General features: G+C 43.4%; 1 protein-coding gene across 1 annotated transcript in view; it reads left to right on the top strand.

Annotated features, from left to right (window-relative positions):
* Positions 1 to 12,621, top strand: part of VOPP1 (VOPP1 WW domain binding protein) — a gene marked incomplete at its 5' end in the record, with an annotated part of 66,539 nt that extends 53,918 nt beyond the window's left edge. The window contains 3 exons of the mRNA XM_080340118.1: positions 5,852 to 5,929; positions 8,005 to 8,141; positions 11,919 to 12,621. Of these exons, the coding sequence (XP_080196244.1) occupies positions 5,852 to 5,929; positions 8,005 to 8,141; positions 11,919 to 12,100 (397 nt within the window). The 3' untranslated portion in view covers positions 12,101 to 12,621. The remainder of the gene's footprint in view (positions 1 to 5,851; positions 5,930 to 8,004; positions 8,142 to 11,918) is intronic.
* Between the last annotated feature and the right edge of the window lie 5,787 nt (positions 12,622 to 18,408).

Genomic DNA, 18,408 nt, shown 5'->3' with positions numbered 1-18,408 from the left:
TCAATGAAGCAGCTATATATATATATAGTTATATATTTGCCAAAATCAGACCTACATTTTGCAAGGCACTGTTCATATATGCACTGGGTGGTCACCTTTGCTATATATAAGAAAAGCTGATAAATTCTTTTGGATGCTGAGTGCCTCTGACTGCAGGTAACTGTGATGGAGGTGTGTCTCTGCTAAGAATTAGGCTGTGTATGGAGACATGCCAAGGAGACACAACCAGCTCTAAGACCAAGGTTGGAAAGCAGATGTTGCCTATCACTCTGCTCCATCAGGCAAAGACCTTACCTGTGTTGCTGCTCCTCAAACATTTAAATGAATGGTAGCGCAGGGATGTGGCCGTTGTGTTGCAGTGTCTTTCTGGAGAGAGATTAAACCACTTTGGGACTCATAAACAGTTACTTAGGTCGGGCTCCTGAGGGCAGAGTTGGACTCTCTGTGGATTTCCATGTTTAGTGGGCTGCTGTAGCAAGATAGATTCCTTGGAATAACCTCTCCACCATGCTTGTAGCATCAAGCTTCTCCACTTGTCTGGTGGTCTTCCCTATATATGCAGTCAGTAACCTGATCTTTCCTTACATAGCAGCATGGGCAATGGCTTTGCTTCAAAAACTGCTTTTTTATTGGGAGATGGAAATGCACGTATGGAATGGTCTGAAATGAACTAATCAATGGTGAAATAAGCTTGGTAGAAAAATAACTCTCTCTCAGATACTTGGTACACCTTCTATTGATCCTCATTCCTCATCCTTCAGGTCTAATTCTGAGTCTTGTGTCAGTGTAATCCGGTTGAACTCAGTGGCATTACTCCTCACTTATAGCACAGACAAGACACTGAGCTTCACCATAATTGTTTCTGCTAGTTGCTTTGTGGTGGTTGCCTGCTTTGTTTTTCTTTTTGTTTCATGGCTCATTTGATTTTTCTCTGTTCAGCATCACTGTATCCTGGCAGTTGAATTCCAAGCAGATTAATTTTTTTTTTTTTAAGTGTTTTTGGTCCTAGAACAAGTAAATACATATGCACACTTCAGCTATCTGCCTTCGTCTGTTTGGTGGTAGCAGACCTGAGCCTTCTGGCTTTGAGGGCTCAGCACTGAGTCTGCTTGGAGGTGATGCAGTCTTCAGCGGTCTATCCCCTCCTGTTTTTGTGAACACTTGGGCTTCTTCTTCTGGCCTTAAGCCTGTGCCAGTATCAAGACCACAGCTGGGACTTCTGTAGCTTCATCTGATGCTGCTAGCCATCCCCCAAAAATACACACATGTGGTAATCATTCAACCTTTCAATGGCATGCAGCCTTTTTTGAAATTAAAGTCATGCTTGTGTACAGGACACTGGTTAGAGGTCATACAGTTTACAGTGTCTGGTTGTTGTGTGGGTTTTGTGGTTTTCTTTTACCCTCTCTCGGTCCCTGTGCCTGCAGCAGGGTTGCTGCCACTACGTGTGGATTAACAATTTATGTTCTGTTTTACTCTTCCAAAAGACATTGCCAGTCAAACATCTTAAATGTTAAACCAGATTTTGGCACATGTGATGCAAACAGTTTAGGGAGGAAACGTAAGAATGTTACAGCCTGTGTGTCAAAGAGATGGCACTGATAGGGAACAGCCATGTTGTGTGAGAAGAGGCAATGTTGTCAGACCACTGTGGCCATACAGTCTGCTGAAGACTGTAATCCCTCCTTTATCTCTTTAATTTATCTAGTTTTCAGCAAGTCCCACTCAGGGAATTATTTTTAGGTGCAGTTCTTCCCTGCAGTAGCTCTCCTAAGAAAGGACTTGTTCAGCTCTGTAGATGTAGATATAAATGGATAAGAGCTCCTGGACCATTGCACTGAGCAGTTATTATCCAGAGAACACATGCAAGTTTGGTGTTGGTTTGTGGGGTTTGGGTCGTACCATATACCCTTATGTGAAACTTCACACCTTGCTTGTCCATTAAGGAAAGAAATTTAGCGTCATGATTTAGGTGCAAACTTAGACAAAAAACTTGTTGCTGTGATCTGACATGCAGTGTAATTTTGATCTCTGACACAGTGGTTCCTTGGTGTGCTGGCAGAACAAGTTGTTGGACGTGCACATGCATTCATTTCACTCTACTGAATTATGAATGACAAGATGTGCCTTCTACATCATAAATCACATTGCAGACAGTTTTCAAATAGGGATCGTATGCTTGGTGAAGCTGCAGATTACCCAGCTAACTAATGGATCACGTCTTGTCCCACATAATGGGTTAAATTTTTGTCAATGAGACAAACACTGGTCTGAGGGAAATGCAGTTCTCCGGTGTGAAAGAGGGAAAATGGCTTTAGAAACATCTTCTGTAGGTGATGTGTTCAGTTCAGGATAGTAAGCCTCATTCTTCTTCAACTGGCATTGGACACAAGCAGTCCTTCCCTATTAAGCAGAGTCAAAGCATGAGTGTAATTTAAAGAATATGCATATGAATTCAATAAATACATATATGTGTGCTTAATTGTTTGCTTTTTTTTCAAACTAGGGTCTTAATTCTGCTGGGATTTGCTGTCAGGCAGTAAGAGATAGTACAGCAAAGACTGATTATACTTGAGCTTGTGTGTTACTACATTAATAAGCTGATTTTATTGTCATCTTTTGCCTGCTAATAAATATGGCTTGTTAAGTTATTTTTTTGTAATTGGGATCAATGTTGGCAGAAGTTGTGTTGTTTTTTTCATGGTGCATTGATCAAGAACAAGAGATCAGCAAAGCTTCTGCAGTAGCCTGCCGGCAGTATCAGCAAATGGGCTGTTTGTTCTTTCAGTCTTTTTTTGGTGCTTCTGGGGAATACAAACAGCAGGTTGTTAGCATTTTGTCATGCTCAGTTCCAGGCTCCTACATACAGGTACCTGTGTCCACACTCACAGGCATGCAAAATCAAGTGCCCATTTGGTTTTATGGGTAAAAAGTGAACAGGTTGCTAATGTCAAACCTCAAAGGGATTTCCCGCCAAGTCATGATACTGATTTAGCTTCACAGATCCACCCAGCAAATGCAGTGCTTAGCCATGGATGAGTTACCTCAGAAAGCTTACTGGCTATTGGAAAATGGAGCTTCTCTAAACACAGCTGTAGTGAGACTCCTCCAGCCTTTGCATCATTGTTTTCAGCCATTTGAAAGTGCAGTCATCCATGTAGGAGATGAAACTTCTCTTTGATGGTCTGTTTGTTTGCCATCAGTGGTCTCAGGAGCTTCATAAACATTCAGCAGTTGAGCCTTACTGTCTTCCAGCTGGTGCTTTAGTCCTCTCTTGCAGGAAGAAAAGCTGAGCCACTGAGGCTTAAAAATGGTGCTGACTTGTAGCCTAGACAATTTGGAGATTAAAAAGTAAATTCAGTTACTATGCTCACCATACAGATACTGATTTAATTTTGATGGCTTGAACAGCCATAATTACCTATCTTAAAGTTGCCCTTTCCCATCTCTTCTGGCTCTGGAGAAAACAGATGCAAATGCTTGGCAAGGGTGGGCACAGGGGAAGAGTATGTTCTGCCTCCCTACGCTCTCTGTTTTAGTTTAACTTTTAATACAAGTCCACCTCTTGGGGCTTGATCTGCAGAATGGCTTTGGAGCGAGAGGCCTACCTGCTCCCTGTCCCACTTATGGCTGGGCGTAGGTGTCTAGGTTGACAGAGCCAGCATGTAGAGACAAAGACTGCTCACATCCATAAAATCCTTCTATAATTTGGCCTTACCTGCCTCAAGAAAAGCTACAAGAGGGCAGACCCAAATGATGCTGGGAACTCATTCCCTTTCTTTCATGGATGAGAGTGTGGCTTTTTCTTTTAAAACTTGGAGCAGCAGGAAGGGGTGGGAAGCTTTTTTTATTTGCTAGCACAAGTTGCCCACAAAGGAAGAGATCAATGTTCAGTTGCCACCTCCACCTCCTTCCTTCTAGCTTTATGGGCTCTGTTTCCTGGCCCTGGCTCTGCTTTTCTGGCCTGACAAGCCTTGAAGTCTTTGCTGTGCAGTATCAGGGAAAGGAACAAGTGCCCATCAACGTGGATGAGGTGCTCCAACCACAAGTGTGTTAAAAAGCAAAAGGGGACCATGACCACCGTTTATACAGAAGGGAGTGGCTGCCACCCTGTTTCGTAAGGGGCCCGATCCTGTGCATGTATTTAACGTATGTCTTGAAAGCTCTTACTGGGTTGACCCCAGTTGGGGAGCATGGAGTGATGCTGAATTTCTTGGTGCTGATGGGACTGAAGTTAATGCTGGCTCGCTAAGTCTCATTAGTAGTTTTGTGAGATCTGGTAGCTTTGAGTATGAGCAGTTGTTTGGGTCCTGACAAGCTTTACAGAAGAAAGGCTGGAGATAGGGATGTCTTCAAGTTCTAGGACAGCAAAGTGGGTATTTTGTCCTTTGGCATGAGCAACTTACTCTGCTTGAATCTCACACCGAGTGCCTGAGTATATTAATGGACCTTGCCTTGCTAATCATGTCAGATCCTTCAACTTGCTTAAATAAATGCTGCCTACTTGTCATCAGAACAGCATGTAACTGTTTTCACTTGCAAAACAACTTATTATGTATCCGTAGAGCATCCTCCTCTGGACCAAATTAGAGGCTGAAGCCTATGTGACTTGATGTATTTTGTGAGTGAAGGCTTGTTAATTGAGCGTGTAAATGTGCAATTGTCTGTACAATTATCCAATTGATTTTTTTTTCTTTTTTTTTTTTTATATTTGTGTACAAATACAGGACAGTCATGCAGTTAGTTGGGCAAATCTTCCCAAACCAGATGCTTAATTAAATCTCTGCTTTGAGCATGCAGATGTGAACACTATTAAAAACATTGATCCGGTTGTAGTAACCTCCTCTTTTCCTTTGGTATAGGGATATGATAACCTGAATGTGTTCATCTGAGACTGTCACATAGCATGATTTCTGTGATACCTCTGCCCTTTATCCTACTAAATACATAAAGTGTTTCTTTGGTGTGGGGAATGGCAGTTACCATAGAAATTGTTCAGAGGATGCTGTATGTAGCTGCTGGTACATAGTGGAGCTGTACCTTGTGCTTACAGTGGTTGATGCTATAATACCTTTAAAACTATTCTATTCCTTATGAAATATTAATTAAAAATGTGTTTGGTTTTGTTTTGGTTTGTTTTTTTAGAGGAACGCCTACTTAAATAATGGGAGTTGTTGGCAGTTGCAGTTCAGTGCAACTTCTGAGAAGCAAAAAATGACATTAAATTTGAAATTTCTGTTTCTCTGTTTGAAAACCACTGATTTACAAAGAATGAGTGATTTGGCAGTTTTGACCTTGCAATCCGTGTCCGTTGCAGTGAATAAACCCCAAAATGGCTCACGTTTGAGGTTTTCAGTGTTCATTTACTGTGAAAGAAAACATAATAGTACTGCCTTTTTTTTTTTTTTTAATAACGTGTCCTTTTATGTAGAATCAAGCACTACATTCAGTCTTTTTTTAAGGTGGCGTTGAAGGAAGTATATAGAAAGGTAGTTTCAATAGTGATAGAGCTGTGCCACAGATATGTACATGTGATAGACAACTTTACATGAGCAAGGGCAGTCTGTTCTTAATCAGACGCACAGAATGGTTTGGGTTGGAAGACACCTCCAAAGATCATCTTGTCTGACCCTCCTGCCATTGGTAGGGACATGTTCAACTACATCAGGTCACTCGAAGCCTTTTCCAGCCTAGTCTTGAACACTCCCAGGAGGCTTTGCCTCCCAAGCTTATGCTGATGTCACAAATAATGTCTCAGGCAGGGGTGCGAACTGCATCAGAGTCAGTGATGCCATTTTAATCTGTGCCAACCATTCACCTAATGCCCTTTTCTCTTTATTTTTTTCTGCAGATGTCGCTCCTATGAGGATTGCTGTGGTTCAAGATGCTGTGTAAGAGCTCTCTCTATCCAGCGACTATGGTATTTTTGGTAGGTCAGGGCATTTGGGAATTACATATTTATCCTGTTCTTGTCTTGTTTGTAGGACTGAAATCAGGCTATTGCCAGCCCTAGTATTTTAAAGTGAAGTGGGTACAAGTATTCAGTAATATGTATGAGTACATAGAAATGCAAGGACTTTGTTTTTTTGCTTAGAAAATTCTCCTGATGTAGAGAGAAAACACTGAAAAAGGAGGTTACTTCTGCCAGGTTGGTCTTTCTTGCTTCTGCATCTACTGCTCTGTACAAGCAGCGGTCCTGCTTTTATCCAAAACTGCTGAATTCCTTATGCCTGTTCCAGCTACTACCATGTGGCAGCATTTGTCAGTTTTTGTTGGGCACCCAGTATTAAGAGAGGATTGTATAAGGGGCCTTGTGCATTTATGCAGGGTTTAAGATATTCTTGCCAGCTGAACTGAGACTTCAATTAAAAAGGAAGAGAAGTACATTTATGACTATGAGGATTTTGCTGTAGATGACAGCAAGGGAAAAGAAGGCAAAAAGATATGAGCTTGTGAAACCAGCAGCTCAGTAATCTGGATAAAGCTTAAACTAATCACTCTTACATGCATAATGAAAAAATAAGGTAAGTTGTTTTTGGAGAGGAATTTAAGAAAGCACCTGAATAAAACCTTCTCATTACAGTAGAGAGAAAGCAAAAGCTCTCCTAGAAAGCCTGATTTCAGGCTTTTTTTTTAATGGAGAAGTTGAAGATTGCTAAAAAAAAAGCCTTCAAAATTAAAACGAATAAACACTGAAAAACAGAAGCCTGATACATACTATAATACAGAGATTTCCTGAAGCTGACTGTGGGATTTTGGTGTACAATCCGTACTGATATAACCGAAGAGCTCTGCATCCCAATCCCTGGGGTGACGTCGTAAATCTGTTTTTCTGTTCAGAACAAATCCTTTGCAGGAACGCTGCCAAAAGGCAATGTATTAATATTGACTGAGGGAAACAGGACCTCCTTCTGCTCTCATTTCCACCCTAGAAACAAGAACAGAGTTTGACCCTTTGCATGAAATACCTCTTGCTGCCGTGCAGTGTATCACACTCTTCCTCTTGAGCAACCTGGGAATGCTCCAAAGGAGATAAGTGTGGTGTGTAGGCTCACTCCGGGCCAGCTTCTGTGGCCTCTGGCCAACTTCCATCCCTTCCAAACAAAGCACAGTTGTCACTGTCTTCCAGTAAAAAGCCCTCAAGTGGAGTGGCATTACAGGCAGAACAACGGTTTGTGTTTACGGGAGCTCACAATCAGTCACTAGCATTGTCTGATAACTAATCAAGGAAACACAGTGAAAGCTGATGTTTGAAAAACAAAATCTGACGTGCTCTTGCTGCATGTGCCTATTTCAACAGCAAGGAAATGGTGACAGTTTAGTCAGGTTGGAAAAGGAGCTGAGAGAAGAAGAACTGAAGCAAAATGATATCCTTTTCCTTGGGAATGTGTATGCTCTCTAGAAAGCACAAAGCAAAATTTGTCATCTTCAATACTGAATGCTTCAGTATTCTGGCTTGAGCTTAAATGCCGTCTACCATATTTCTATGGGAGACAAAATTACGGTGTTGAGTAATTGAAGAACATATAAGAATATTCTTTTAGGGGCAACTGCATAATAGTATTCCTCTTTGTACAGCCAGTCCCCTACAAACCTCCTGGCCAGCCTCAATGCTGTGAAAGTGAGGTGTGTGTCCAAGAGGTGCTGTTTGAAACTACGGACCTGGAATGTGAGTTCAGTTTCCCAGTGGCAAAGGTCACGTATGAGCCTGGACTTTCCAAACATTCAAGGGCATTTTAGTTTCAGATTCGTATTTTACATGCCAGAAAACATCAGCCAATAGTACTAATTGCTAAAGATGTCTGTATTATATCCATAGGTGCCCCAAGTAATGCCTGTATCTCAAATGACATAGGCCTGCTCTCAAGAGACAACCTGTTTAAGAAATCTGGATAAAACTCATAGGCTGATGATTACAGGACACTGTTTCTTTCAACTAACAGTCTGGGTTTGCGAGCTGCCTGCATGTGGGTGGGTTTTGACTTCCCTCTTCTCTTTGCCTAGGTTCCTTTTGATGATGGGAGTTTTGTTCTGTTGCGGAGCTGGTTTCTTTATCCGAAGGCGGATGTACCCTCCTCCACTAGTAGAAGAACCTACTTTTAACGTGTCTTACACCAGACAACCAGTCAACACTGCATCAGGTCAGAGATTGCTCATTAAACAAGTTTCACTAATTTCTTAGGTTTGCCAAGGCATTTAAAAAACGGCGGGTTTAGGAGGTTTTGTTTGGTTGGTTTTTGGAAACTGTGGGATTTGGACAAAGGGTTGCACGGCACTAAACCGTGCAGCCACCTCCTGTGATGAGTGACACCTTCTGCCTTCCAAACAACATAATTCAACTGCTGTGTACACAAGTGTTTTTGAAATCCAGCATGACAGGACTTCCAGTTCCCTTCTCTTGTGGTTCCTAATACCTTTACAGCTGTGTGTCCATGCATGGAAGGAAGATAGCAAGTTCTCACTGTGCAGCATAGACAAAACGATAGGTATCCAAAATAAAAGTGACATGAAGAAAGAGTTTTAAATGCAGCTTATAATATTTGGTAAAGGTGAATGAAAGCCTTATGTTTTTCTTCCACAGTCTGTCTCTTTTACAAGTCTTCTCTTTTTTATTTGCCTTCTGTGCTCTGTGCTACAGTTTTACTGCAGCGAAGTGATCCTTCTCCTCTTGTTAGTCTGGTTGCTCAGCAATGGCTGTGAGCATCAGGAGGATCTACCTGCTGGTGGCTTCTCTAGCAACACTGCTTTCTAAGTTTCATATTGCTTACCCTCTGACTGTTAGATAGTCCTGGTTAGGAGAGGCCTGCAATATTGACACCCACCTGTAAGCAGATGTTTGTGCCTTAAGGGTGCATTTTGAATTCAACTGCCTCTAGCTGGAAGACCTCCTGCAGTGCTGAGATTATGTCTGAGTGTACTTTCTTGTCTTCCTCCTGCCTCAGCAAAGCCAAACTGAGACATTTTTAACCACTGGCCTGATTGCATAAGCCAGTGCTAATTTGTGGCCCCGAAAGCACACTCACACATATGCAGACACGCTTGGTAGCCTGACACTTCTCCTCCCAGGCTGTCATTTTGTCACACGTTGTATTAGAGAGAGATGAAGCCACGGAATAATCACCTTTTCTGACAACTTTTTGTCAGTTTGGTTTTGTTGCACAGTCTTAGAAGTGGAAATACAATGGACTATTTTGTAATGAGAGCGGGGATCTCTCTGAAAATTTGCTGCTTCCAACCTCTCAATCAAAAATCATCTTCTGAACCATTACATCTCTATGCAATATTGTGGCTGTCTCAAGATAACTTGCTTAGAAAAGTGTCCTAAAACCATTTCTAGCTTAGGAGCATTGTGCAGAGATGCACCATTCAGGCTGTCCCTGCTGTCACACCAGCTGTTGCACACCTGTGCCTTCTGCAGCCTTTGGAAATGCTCTTTCTTGTGTCCTTAAGCGTGTACTCATAGACATGCATTTCCTCCTCCTCTCACAGGTCTGAATGGATAAAAAGATCTTACAGACACAAACTGTCACTTTATTCACTTTCTTTTTGTTTAAATCCTAAGAGTTTTTTTTAGGGCTTCCATTCTGTATCTGTTTTTTCTGCTTGACTGAACAAGCGTTTCTGCAGAGAGTATTTATTTTTCAACAGCGGAGATTTGGGGGCAAGCCAGACTAACTGAACTAATATTTCTAAGCCTGAAAAATAACCTCAAGATTATGTGAACAGGGAGCATCTTTGGCTGGATTGGAAAAGAACAGATTTAATTTTAGAGCACAGTTCTATTTTTTCTTCAAACTTTATGGAGCACAAGTTGTGGGTAAATATAAAGTAAGCACAAGCCCTTTGACCTGCTTATGCCACCTGCTTCCAGACTGTTATTACTGTTACTTCAAAGCTTTGGGCTCTGAGCTAACCCTGCCATTTTTTTTCTACTATTCTAAGAATATTCAACAGCAATGGGAATTAGTAGTCAACCAAGTTGTCATTTTCTGCTAGCTCCTCTTCTGGATTTGGTAGCAGTAGCCAGTTCACTGTTGAGGTGGACCCTGTGAAACAGGGCTCCTTGCCCATCTCCCCCTTTCCCTGCAGGAACAACAGCAGCATCTTCTACTATCCCAGCAGCAGCCTGGAAGGTGGGAGTGTTTTTTCTGTGGGCCTGACTGGGAAAATGGATTGAACACCCCACCTACAAGCAGCAGTTTGCAGACCTGGTGGTATCTATCACTTCAGCCTTAGCCTACATAGCCCCAGACTGGCAGTTCAGGTGCTAGAGAAGGTTAGGTCGCTTTGTAGGCACTCAGCAAATACTGAGCTGATCCCACAAGGAAGTTGATATTTAGATATTGTTTTCTGCTGAGTTTAGTGAACTGAAAAAAAAAAAATCTCAAAAGGTTGGTGTTCACATTTATTCCCCCCAATTCAATAACATTAATAATACTCAGAAGTTTTAATGAAAACATTTATTTTTCCTAAAGAGCAAACTGCAGTGAGCTGCATCAACCTCTCCCATATTTCTCTATGCGGATGGAAACTGCAGAAATGCAGAGCTGGGCAGGATTTAACTTTAAATCAAAAATGCTTAAGAAAAAGGCTACAGAAGAGGGTATTAGCCCAAACTTTGGAGAGGTAGGACTCTGCTGCTCTTCCCAGCCTGGCTCTCCCACAGCCATGCGCTGATGCTGTACATGGAAGCAGAACAAGGGCTTCTTGTCACTGTGGCAAAGAAAGAGAGGCCACAGAGCAGCCCACTTTGGTGACACAGGCAAAAGTTAAAAGTATTGTGGTGGTGTGTTAAAAATCGTTGCGTTAAGAAAGAAATAGCTGCATTCCCAATCTGCTTTCCTTACTCTTTTCCTCCTGAGTGTCCAAACAAATCTCCCTAGACAGACCCCACAAGGCTCTGGGACAGTTGGCATCCCTATGCCTTATCTACCTGATTTAATATTGTAGAGACACTTTTGGGGTTTGGTATGTAGCTCCTTCCTGAGTGCTTAAAGTACTAAGCTTCAAGAAGCCTTTATTCCTTCTGTGGCAATGCTGAGTCCCAGTGTCACCAAGTCACAGAAGAGAATGATTGAGGGGAAAATCCCTTAGAGGCTGTGTCGTCATAGGAAAAACAGACTAGCAACAAAAGAAGAAAACCTGTTGCTCAGCCATGATTTTTTTCAGTCCAGCTTTATTTAAATAAACAGAGAGGAAGAGAAAAAAAACTAATTATATCTTGAGATAAAGACAGTATGTGACTTTAATTGCCGGAATTGCATTGAGTCCTCTTCCACTATCAATTGTGATATCTGAGGATATGCCACCTTTGTTATTCCTCATGGCACCAGTCTCTGTTACTCCGCATGTGTCATGGCTAAGGAATTTTGCAGTTGTGCATACATTTCCTTTCCTTGTCCCTGCAGGCTCCAACATAATTTCCTAAATTTAATCAGTGCAAAGCAATCTTGTCCCATTGTGTTAGCCAGTCATAATTGGCTTCAACTTGGGTTTTTGCTTCATACGTGTCTATTCCTTAGCCATTTCATGCCTAGAAGGGAAATAATCTTTTTGAGATGCACTCTGACTTACAGATCCACCACACCACAAAATAATCTGTGAAGTCCTTTCACAACACTTGACACCTGAGTCAGGGCTCAGCAGAAACCCCGTCATCCATCCAGGATCCCACACCTCTCGCTGTTTTCTCTTTCGTATGGTTGTTGCTTGGGGCATCGGTGCCTTTTGTGTCACTAATTGATTTCCATTGCATGCAGTTCTGCAAACCTGAGTTTGAAAGGTGGTTCCTTGTCTTTGCTTTGATGAAAACTTTGAGAAAACTTGTCTGAGTGTGCAGAGCACAGGCCCTGGAAGAGCAGGACCTGATGCTGCTGCTGCTGCTGTTGATACCTTTTCTCTCCTTTTCTTTCTTTCAGGGTCGCAACAACCTGGAGTGCCGTATTACACAGATCCAGGTGGACCTGTGATGAATCCCATGGCTATGGCTTTCCACGTCCAGCCCAATTCCCCACAAGGAAACCCGGTTTACCCACCCCCACCTTCCTACTGCAACACACCACCTCCCCCGTACGAGCAGGTGGTGAAATCCTCCACATGAGGACTCTCTGGCTCTCTGACCTGACTGTGTGAGAAGAAGGTGCCATTGCAAAATGAGCGAGATGGAGGGCATCTGCCCTTTTGAACACTTGCTAGTTCTCCAAGTCCTCCCCCCCTCCCTTCCCTGCACCTTTCCTCATTAAAGTTACTTGCAAAGGGGTGATTTTAAACTTTTTTTCTTTTTCTTTTTCTTTTTTTTTTAGTAGAAGTGGATTTTTTCTTTGTCTTCAGAATGAGAGAAGTTGTCTTTGTAATGCTTTTAATGGAAACCTATATTTAAAACCTATATGTCTTTCTCTTTATTTATTGTTTGTTTCAGTCCTGGGTTTAATTGCTACCGGTAGCAGTTCTTTATTCAACCCCAGACTGATGAGCGCTCTCCTAAGACCCCACAGCAGAAATGCCCTCATCTAAGGGAAATGAAATATAAAGAGGGTAGATGTAGAAGAGGCAGGGCAATGCTTTTACCAGAAATGCTGACCACCATCTTTTTCTCTTACAATTTTCTTGCACAGTTTGGTTCTGAGGCACAACAGAAAGATGCTGAGATAGAAGTCACTGTGACTGGAACACCAGCATTGGTCAAGTCATGGCAGAGACTTTGCCAAGTGCCCTAGAAAAGAGGGAGTCATTACTTTAAATGATACATCTGAAAAGTGAAGGATGGGGACTTGAGTGTTTCTTGGTCAGCACCTGGACTCTGCCTGTGTGATGGCATCCTCACTCCCCTCATTTTGCCAGCAGTGAAACTGTGTGAAACAGACGATGACTTAAATGTTGGTAGCGAGAGGGAGGTGTTATAACCTTGGAGCTACTTGTGCCTTGTGACAGAACAGTTAGAAACACTGAACTACGTAGATATCACAGTAAGAAGGAATGGGAGCACACTTCTGCGTCTGCTCCCTTTGACATTGATGGGAGTTTTGTCCCTGGTCTTACTGCTGCCACAAAGAGTGCCAAGCAGAGCTGTCATCTCCAGGTGACAGATCTGTGAAACTGCTCTCCTCTCTAGTTCAGGCAAATAAACAACTTCTTGGAACTGGTGCTTAAGAGCAGTTCCTTGATATGATGCGCAGATGGTTTGGCTTTCAATGACTCTTAGGTCTTCATGTGTTTTGCTGTGAGCAGCCCCCAAATTCACCATCTCATGCTTGTGGCTCACTCTTGGAGTGACCACAAGTCAAATACACACAAGAGCCCCTTTGTGAGGGGCTCTCACACCCATCTATGTCTACCAAAGATGTGAAGCTACTCTGAGACATGACTACACATCAATGGAACCTTCTCCCTCCATGCATATTCAGAGGCATGTCACTAAAGAGTGACAAAAAGATGATGCCCTTGCCTTCCACTGCTGAAGGACCTGCAGAAACAGCATAGCTGAGGGTTAGGAGTCCGATATGGTCCTTTGGGTACCAGATGAATGCTGAGTTTGCCAATACACTGACTGCTCCTGTGTCACTCCAGCCTGGGCACAGAGGCCACCAAGATGACTTGGAGTAATCTGAAGACCTGTGTTGCACAGGGAGCCAAAGCTTTCTTGTGCTGTTCATGCATCCCAGTGGCTTGTGAGACCTTGTGCAGAGGCAGCAAGCTGGATTTGCAGAACTGCCAGAAAATAGCATCCCTTTTATTATTAACATGTCTCTAGCAGGAAAACCACTAAGGGTCACTATTTCTAAAAGCTGCCGGTGGACTTAATAGTCGTCTGGAGCACAGCTAGCTTTTGAGGAGCTCATTCCTGCAGCCCTGACTTGGGTGAAATAGTAACTAAGGCTTTCCCTTACTGTGCATCATAGCAAGGGACAAAGCAAAGTACATCTGTGTGTGCAGTGTAGGCTTGGTGGGCACTGAAGGTGACAAAAAAGTACATTTTATCACTAGGCCCATCTGCACACCACAACTGTATGTATTTTCTAGATTAGCGTGGACTTGAAGGTTAAACCTGCATGTGTTACTGAATATGGCTGTGTATATGCAACATGATTTTTTAAAACAAAATCCAACCTTTCTTTTTCTGTCAATAGAAATTACAACAGACCTCATGTTAGTAGATAGATGCTGTGAAGTCTTTTTGTATTATGAAATGTATCTGTGACAGCTGGCATTTTACTGGACACATTGAATAGAAGCCTTTTATAGTGAATTCTTATGCTGTACATTGAAATTCAACTTCTGGTGATGTTTTCCTGAAGTCTGGCTGGTTTATTTGCTGGTGTTGATGGATGACACTACCTCTTACAACACATGCACTCCTCTACTAGCAAACTTGCTTGGTCTTCTCTTGAAAATGCAGCACCTCTGTGAACACCTATATGAATTACTTGCCAACTGTTTACATGCCTTTCCTCTCGTTGTCTTGCTTAAAAGGTGGGGAGAAAGGAGAAGCCCTGTAACTTTCAGTAGGGTGATATGAACAATATGAAGTTGATTGAGAGTGTACATTCCACGTTTTGCAAGCTTAGGTTGGTGGGTTAGAAGATGGATGTAGCAGAAGCAGGTCTTTCTACAGTCTCGGATGCTTCTGTTGTTCATAAAATTTGTGCAGGCTTTCTTTAGAAATGCATTTTATTATAGTAAGCTTGGACATTGCTGTACCTCTAACCTTCTTCATTGCTCTTTCCTGAGCTGGATGTTTAAAGCTCACTATGTTACTGAGTAGAGAGTGTGACCTCTTAAGTGCAGAAGATGGCAGGGCTAATGCCACTGAGAGATTTGTACTTGATAGCACTTTAGCAAGCCAGATATGACACTCAGGCTGCAGGAGCACCAACAGGCAGTGATGACAGGTAAGGTGTGCAGTCCCACAGGTAAAGGAAAACATCTTCCAACAGGATTTTACTTGGCAGTAGTGATGCCCTTCAGAGCCGCCAGCTGCTGCAGCTTTGCTAACATGAACTTTGGCGTGATATGTTGATGCTTTATCCATCGGGATTCCCATGTCAGATTCTCTGGGTGCTGCTACTGTGTCCTCTCTGTAACACAACAGATTTTTGGTGCCTCACTGACGAGGCAGGGTGGTGTTTTGACTGCAAAACCAGGTCAGTGCCAATGGCTGGGAGCCCTGGGGATGTGTGGGGCTCTCCCCTGTGCCTTCCAGGGGCCACCAGAGCAAGGGTATGAGGCTGACTCCTCACCTGCCTTTGAAATCTCACCATCTACATCAGGAAGTTGGTTTAACATGTTGTGTGGATCAGTCTCCTGGTTCTTGCAAGAGGCATTTGATACAGGGGGTTTAAATACCTTGAGCAGGGCTTGAGTAGAATGGAGATGCTTAAGCTGAGCCACTGAGTCTGGGGCAGGGGGCAGGAACTCAAACAGTACCTCCTTGAGGTCATTTCTTCAGTTGTGCATCCTCAAAACATGTCTGAGGTACCTGTGAGGGAGCAGTGATTGGGAGGAACATGTTTAGATGGGTAAGGAAACTTCTGAGTTTGCCCTGCTGTGACCCTGACAGAAAAGAGAATGAGGAGTCAGTCCCTTTCTGCCACAATGAAATCTCCAACTATGCCACTTTGAGAAAAAAGGTGCTACCAGGGACTCTTGGTACACCTTGCCCCATGATCCTTGTGTGCAGCTCATGACTTCAAGTGCATAGTCATCAAATGTGTCTCTGAAAGGCTATTAAAGGTGGTATTCCTGAGACACTGTCACTCTCAACAGTCAGCTATCTCCTCACACAGCAAACTTTCCTGACTGTGGGTGTTTTTTTAGGGCCATGGACCTGGCCATGTTTGCAAGCAGGTTCCAGCTGCTAGTTCTTCTTTCACTATGGCTTGTGAGACCAAAGAGCCACATTTGCTTCCTTTCCTGTCAGCTGTCTGGGGTTTCTCACCTGTAGCTACTTGCAAATGACCAACACACCATCCACCTTGCTTCCTGATGAACTCTTCATCTAACACTGCCCTACCTCTGTCCCACCAGTCGTGTGTCTCCCAGGCCACAGTGGTGCAGGGTCACTTTGCTCCCCAGGTGGAGGGACTAGTTTATTTCTCCGGTGTTTTTCAAGTCATTCATTTGACCAGCCTACAGCTACTGGAAGGCCTTGAGATTTGTTTTAGATTATAGTAAATCAGTTGGCTGCCTGATGAGCACTGAGGGTAAACACTTGGGACGGACGTATCCGGACTTGCCCACGCACCTCTTTGGCAAAACAGACCTTCTTAAATCTTGCTTTAGGAGACAAGCTGAGGGTGAGGAGGGTGGGCAGGCACCCCCTGCCTCTCCTTGCCTCTGTCATATGTGTGAACCAACCTGCCGCCAGCTGCAGCCACAAAACCCAGGCAGCAGGGGAGAGATGCAGGCAGTGCCAGCAGCTGGTCATGAGCTGCCTGCCAAATGCACTGCAGACTGGAAGGTGCTATTAAAGAGGAGAGGTGCAACTGGCAGCCACCATCCCAAGCTGCAAGGTGAAAGGGACAGCAGAGAAAGCAGAGGGAACAGTGACAAGCAGACCTTCCACCCCAGCCCCTGCAGATGGAGGTAGCTCCTTAGGTGTCTGTGTCTCTGTTTTTCTCCTGCTGCCTAATGCTAGCTTACCTAATAGCTACAGCTGGATTTACAGCAGCCCACTTGCAGATGTCAAGAAGCAGTGGCTGAAGATAGGTCACTGCTGTTCCCCACGTGCAAATCATGTCTGCTCTGCCAAGGCAGAGACCACGTTCCTGTGAATCGATATGAAACCAATGAAAGCAAATGGGTGAAAGGGGATAATTTCACCAGGAAAAAGACTGCTGCCTCACAACACCCTGATGGGAAAGGGCTCTGGCAGCATGCAGCACAAGTGCTTCCTCCCCACCTGTCCTACCCTATTTTGACGTTACAGAGAACTATTGTGCTAGAAAAGCCCTATCACATTTATCTAGCTATAGCTGAATTTGTACAGATTATCCTTCAGGTCCTTATCTACAGACCAGAAATAATGCTATTAACTCAAAAAAGCAGCCGTGCTGAGTGGCACGTGGGGCTTTGTGAAATACTGACCACCGCTTGCAGCATACTTGACATTTTCTTCTTTTAAAGACAGAAGGAAAACATCAAGCTTCCTCAAAACTGGAAAACAGATGTTAGAAAGCCACACAGAGGAATTTCATATGTGTTCCTAAAAAACAGCTAGTCAGGAGTCAGGCTTGAGCTGCAAAGTGTTCAACAGGACCTGTGTGACCAGAGAAGCAAGCAGTGCTTTGCACTAACCAACATATACTAAAAATCACTTGGGAGAAGCAGCAGTGAGCTCTGCAATGCTACTAAAAGGTGAAGGTTAAAAAAAAAAAGACCAAAAAAACAACAAAACCAACCAAACAAACCCCAACAATTTGCCCATACTCTGGTATGTGTACCATCCTGCAGGACTATGAGATCAGGAGGCGGTTCAGTGCTGGATCAGTGGGACAGCTATCACTGCAGCGCTAGAAGGAAGGAGTACAACAGGAAAAGAAAAAAAATCACACCAATTACCACCACATAGCTTGATCTTTACTAATAAAGCCAAAGAACAAAACATCAGCAATTTTTTCCTCTTTTTCTGCCCAAAGAGCATCTCCATTTTTAACACTACTGCTTTTTGCAACAGATGGACTACTACACACGGACAAAGCAAACCAGGGAATATTAAGACATTTTCCATATTTTTAGTTGGATGTGATTTCTGAAAACAATGCCTTGGTGAAATGCATTTTTTCACCTTCACACAATATCCTTTCTTAATGGGCAACCTAGATATCACAACGCTGTGACAAACAGAAAGAAAGAGCCATGGGGAAAGTCACATCAGGAAGATGAGGCAGACGCACTGTCAAGAGGCTTCCTGACTCGATACATTACATTTCCAGTCCTGCACGTTTCCAAGAGGATTCTGCAGAGAAAGATGGTGCCTGACCTCACCGCAGCAGAAGGCTGGCTATGGTACAGAAAGAGCTGGTAGCTGACTTGCTCATTATTTTGACAGGTGCACTCAAGCATCTCAGAGATCTGCTCAGTATTAAGTTATTCTAAGTGTGTATACACCTATATACTTCTTTAAACCAGAAAGTTTTAATTCCACTTGGGGTCCAGCCAGCCAAAATCAGCTCCCACAGGTGCCATCCCAAGCTCAGCAGCCAAGGCGTCATACATGTCTATAACCACTGAACAAAAATACCTGCCTGTCAAGTCCCTAGTTGAGCTTAGGATTTGCTGGGAAGACTGGTGGCTTCTGTTCTCTGTTTGCAGGTGGTTCCTACACACCTGGCAAGTCCCTTCCCTGTTAAGCCACCTCATATGCTCTGCAGTCAGAGCAGAGGGGAAGGAAAAAAGGAGGAGGGGGGTGAT

This window comes from Nesoenas mayeri (assembly GCF_963082525.1).
Source record: "Nesoenas mayeri genome assembly, chromosome: 2".
In the NCBI taxonomy this organism is placed as follows: Eukaryota; Metazoa; Chordata; class Aves; order Columbiformes; family Columbidae; genus Nesoenas; species Nesoenas mayeri.
The sequence above is the reverse complement of the archived record's forward strand: the minus strand, read 5'-3'. Positions and strand labels throughout refer to the sequence as shown.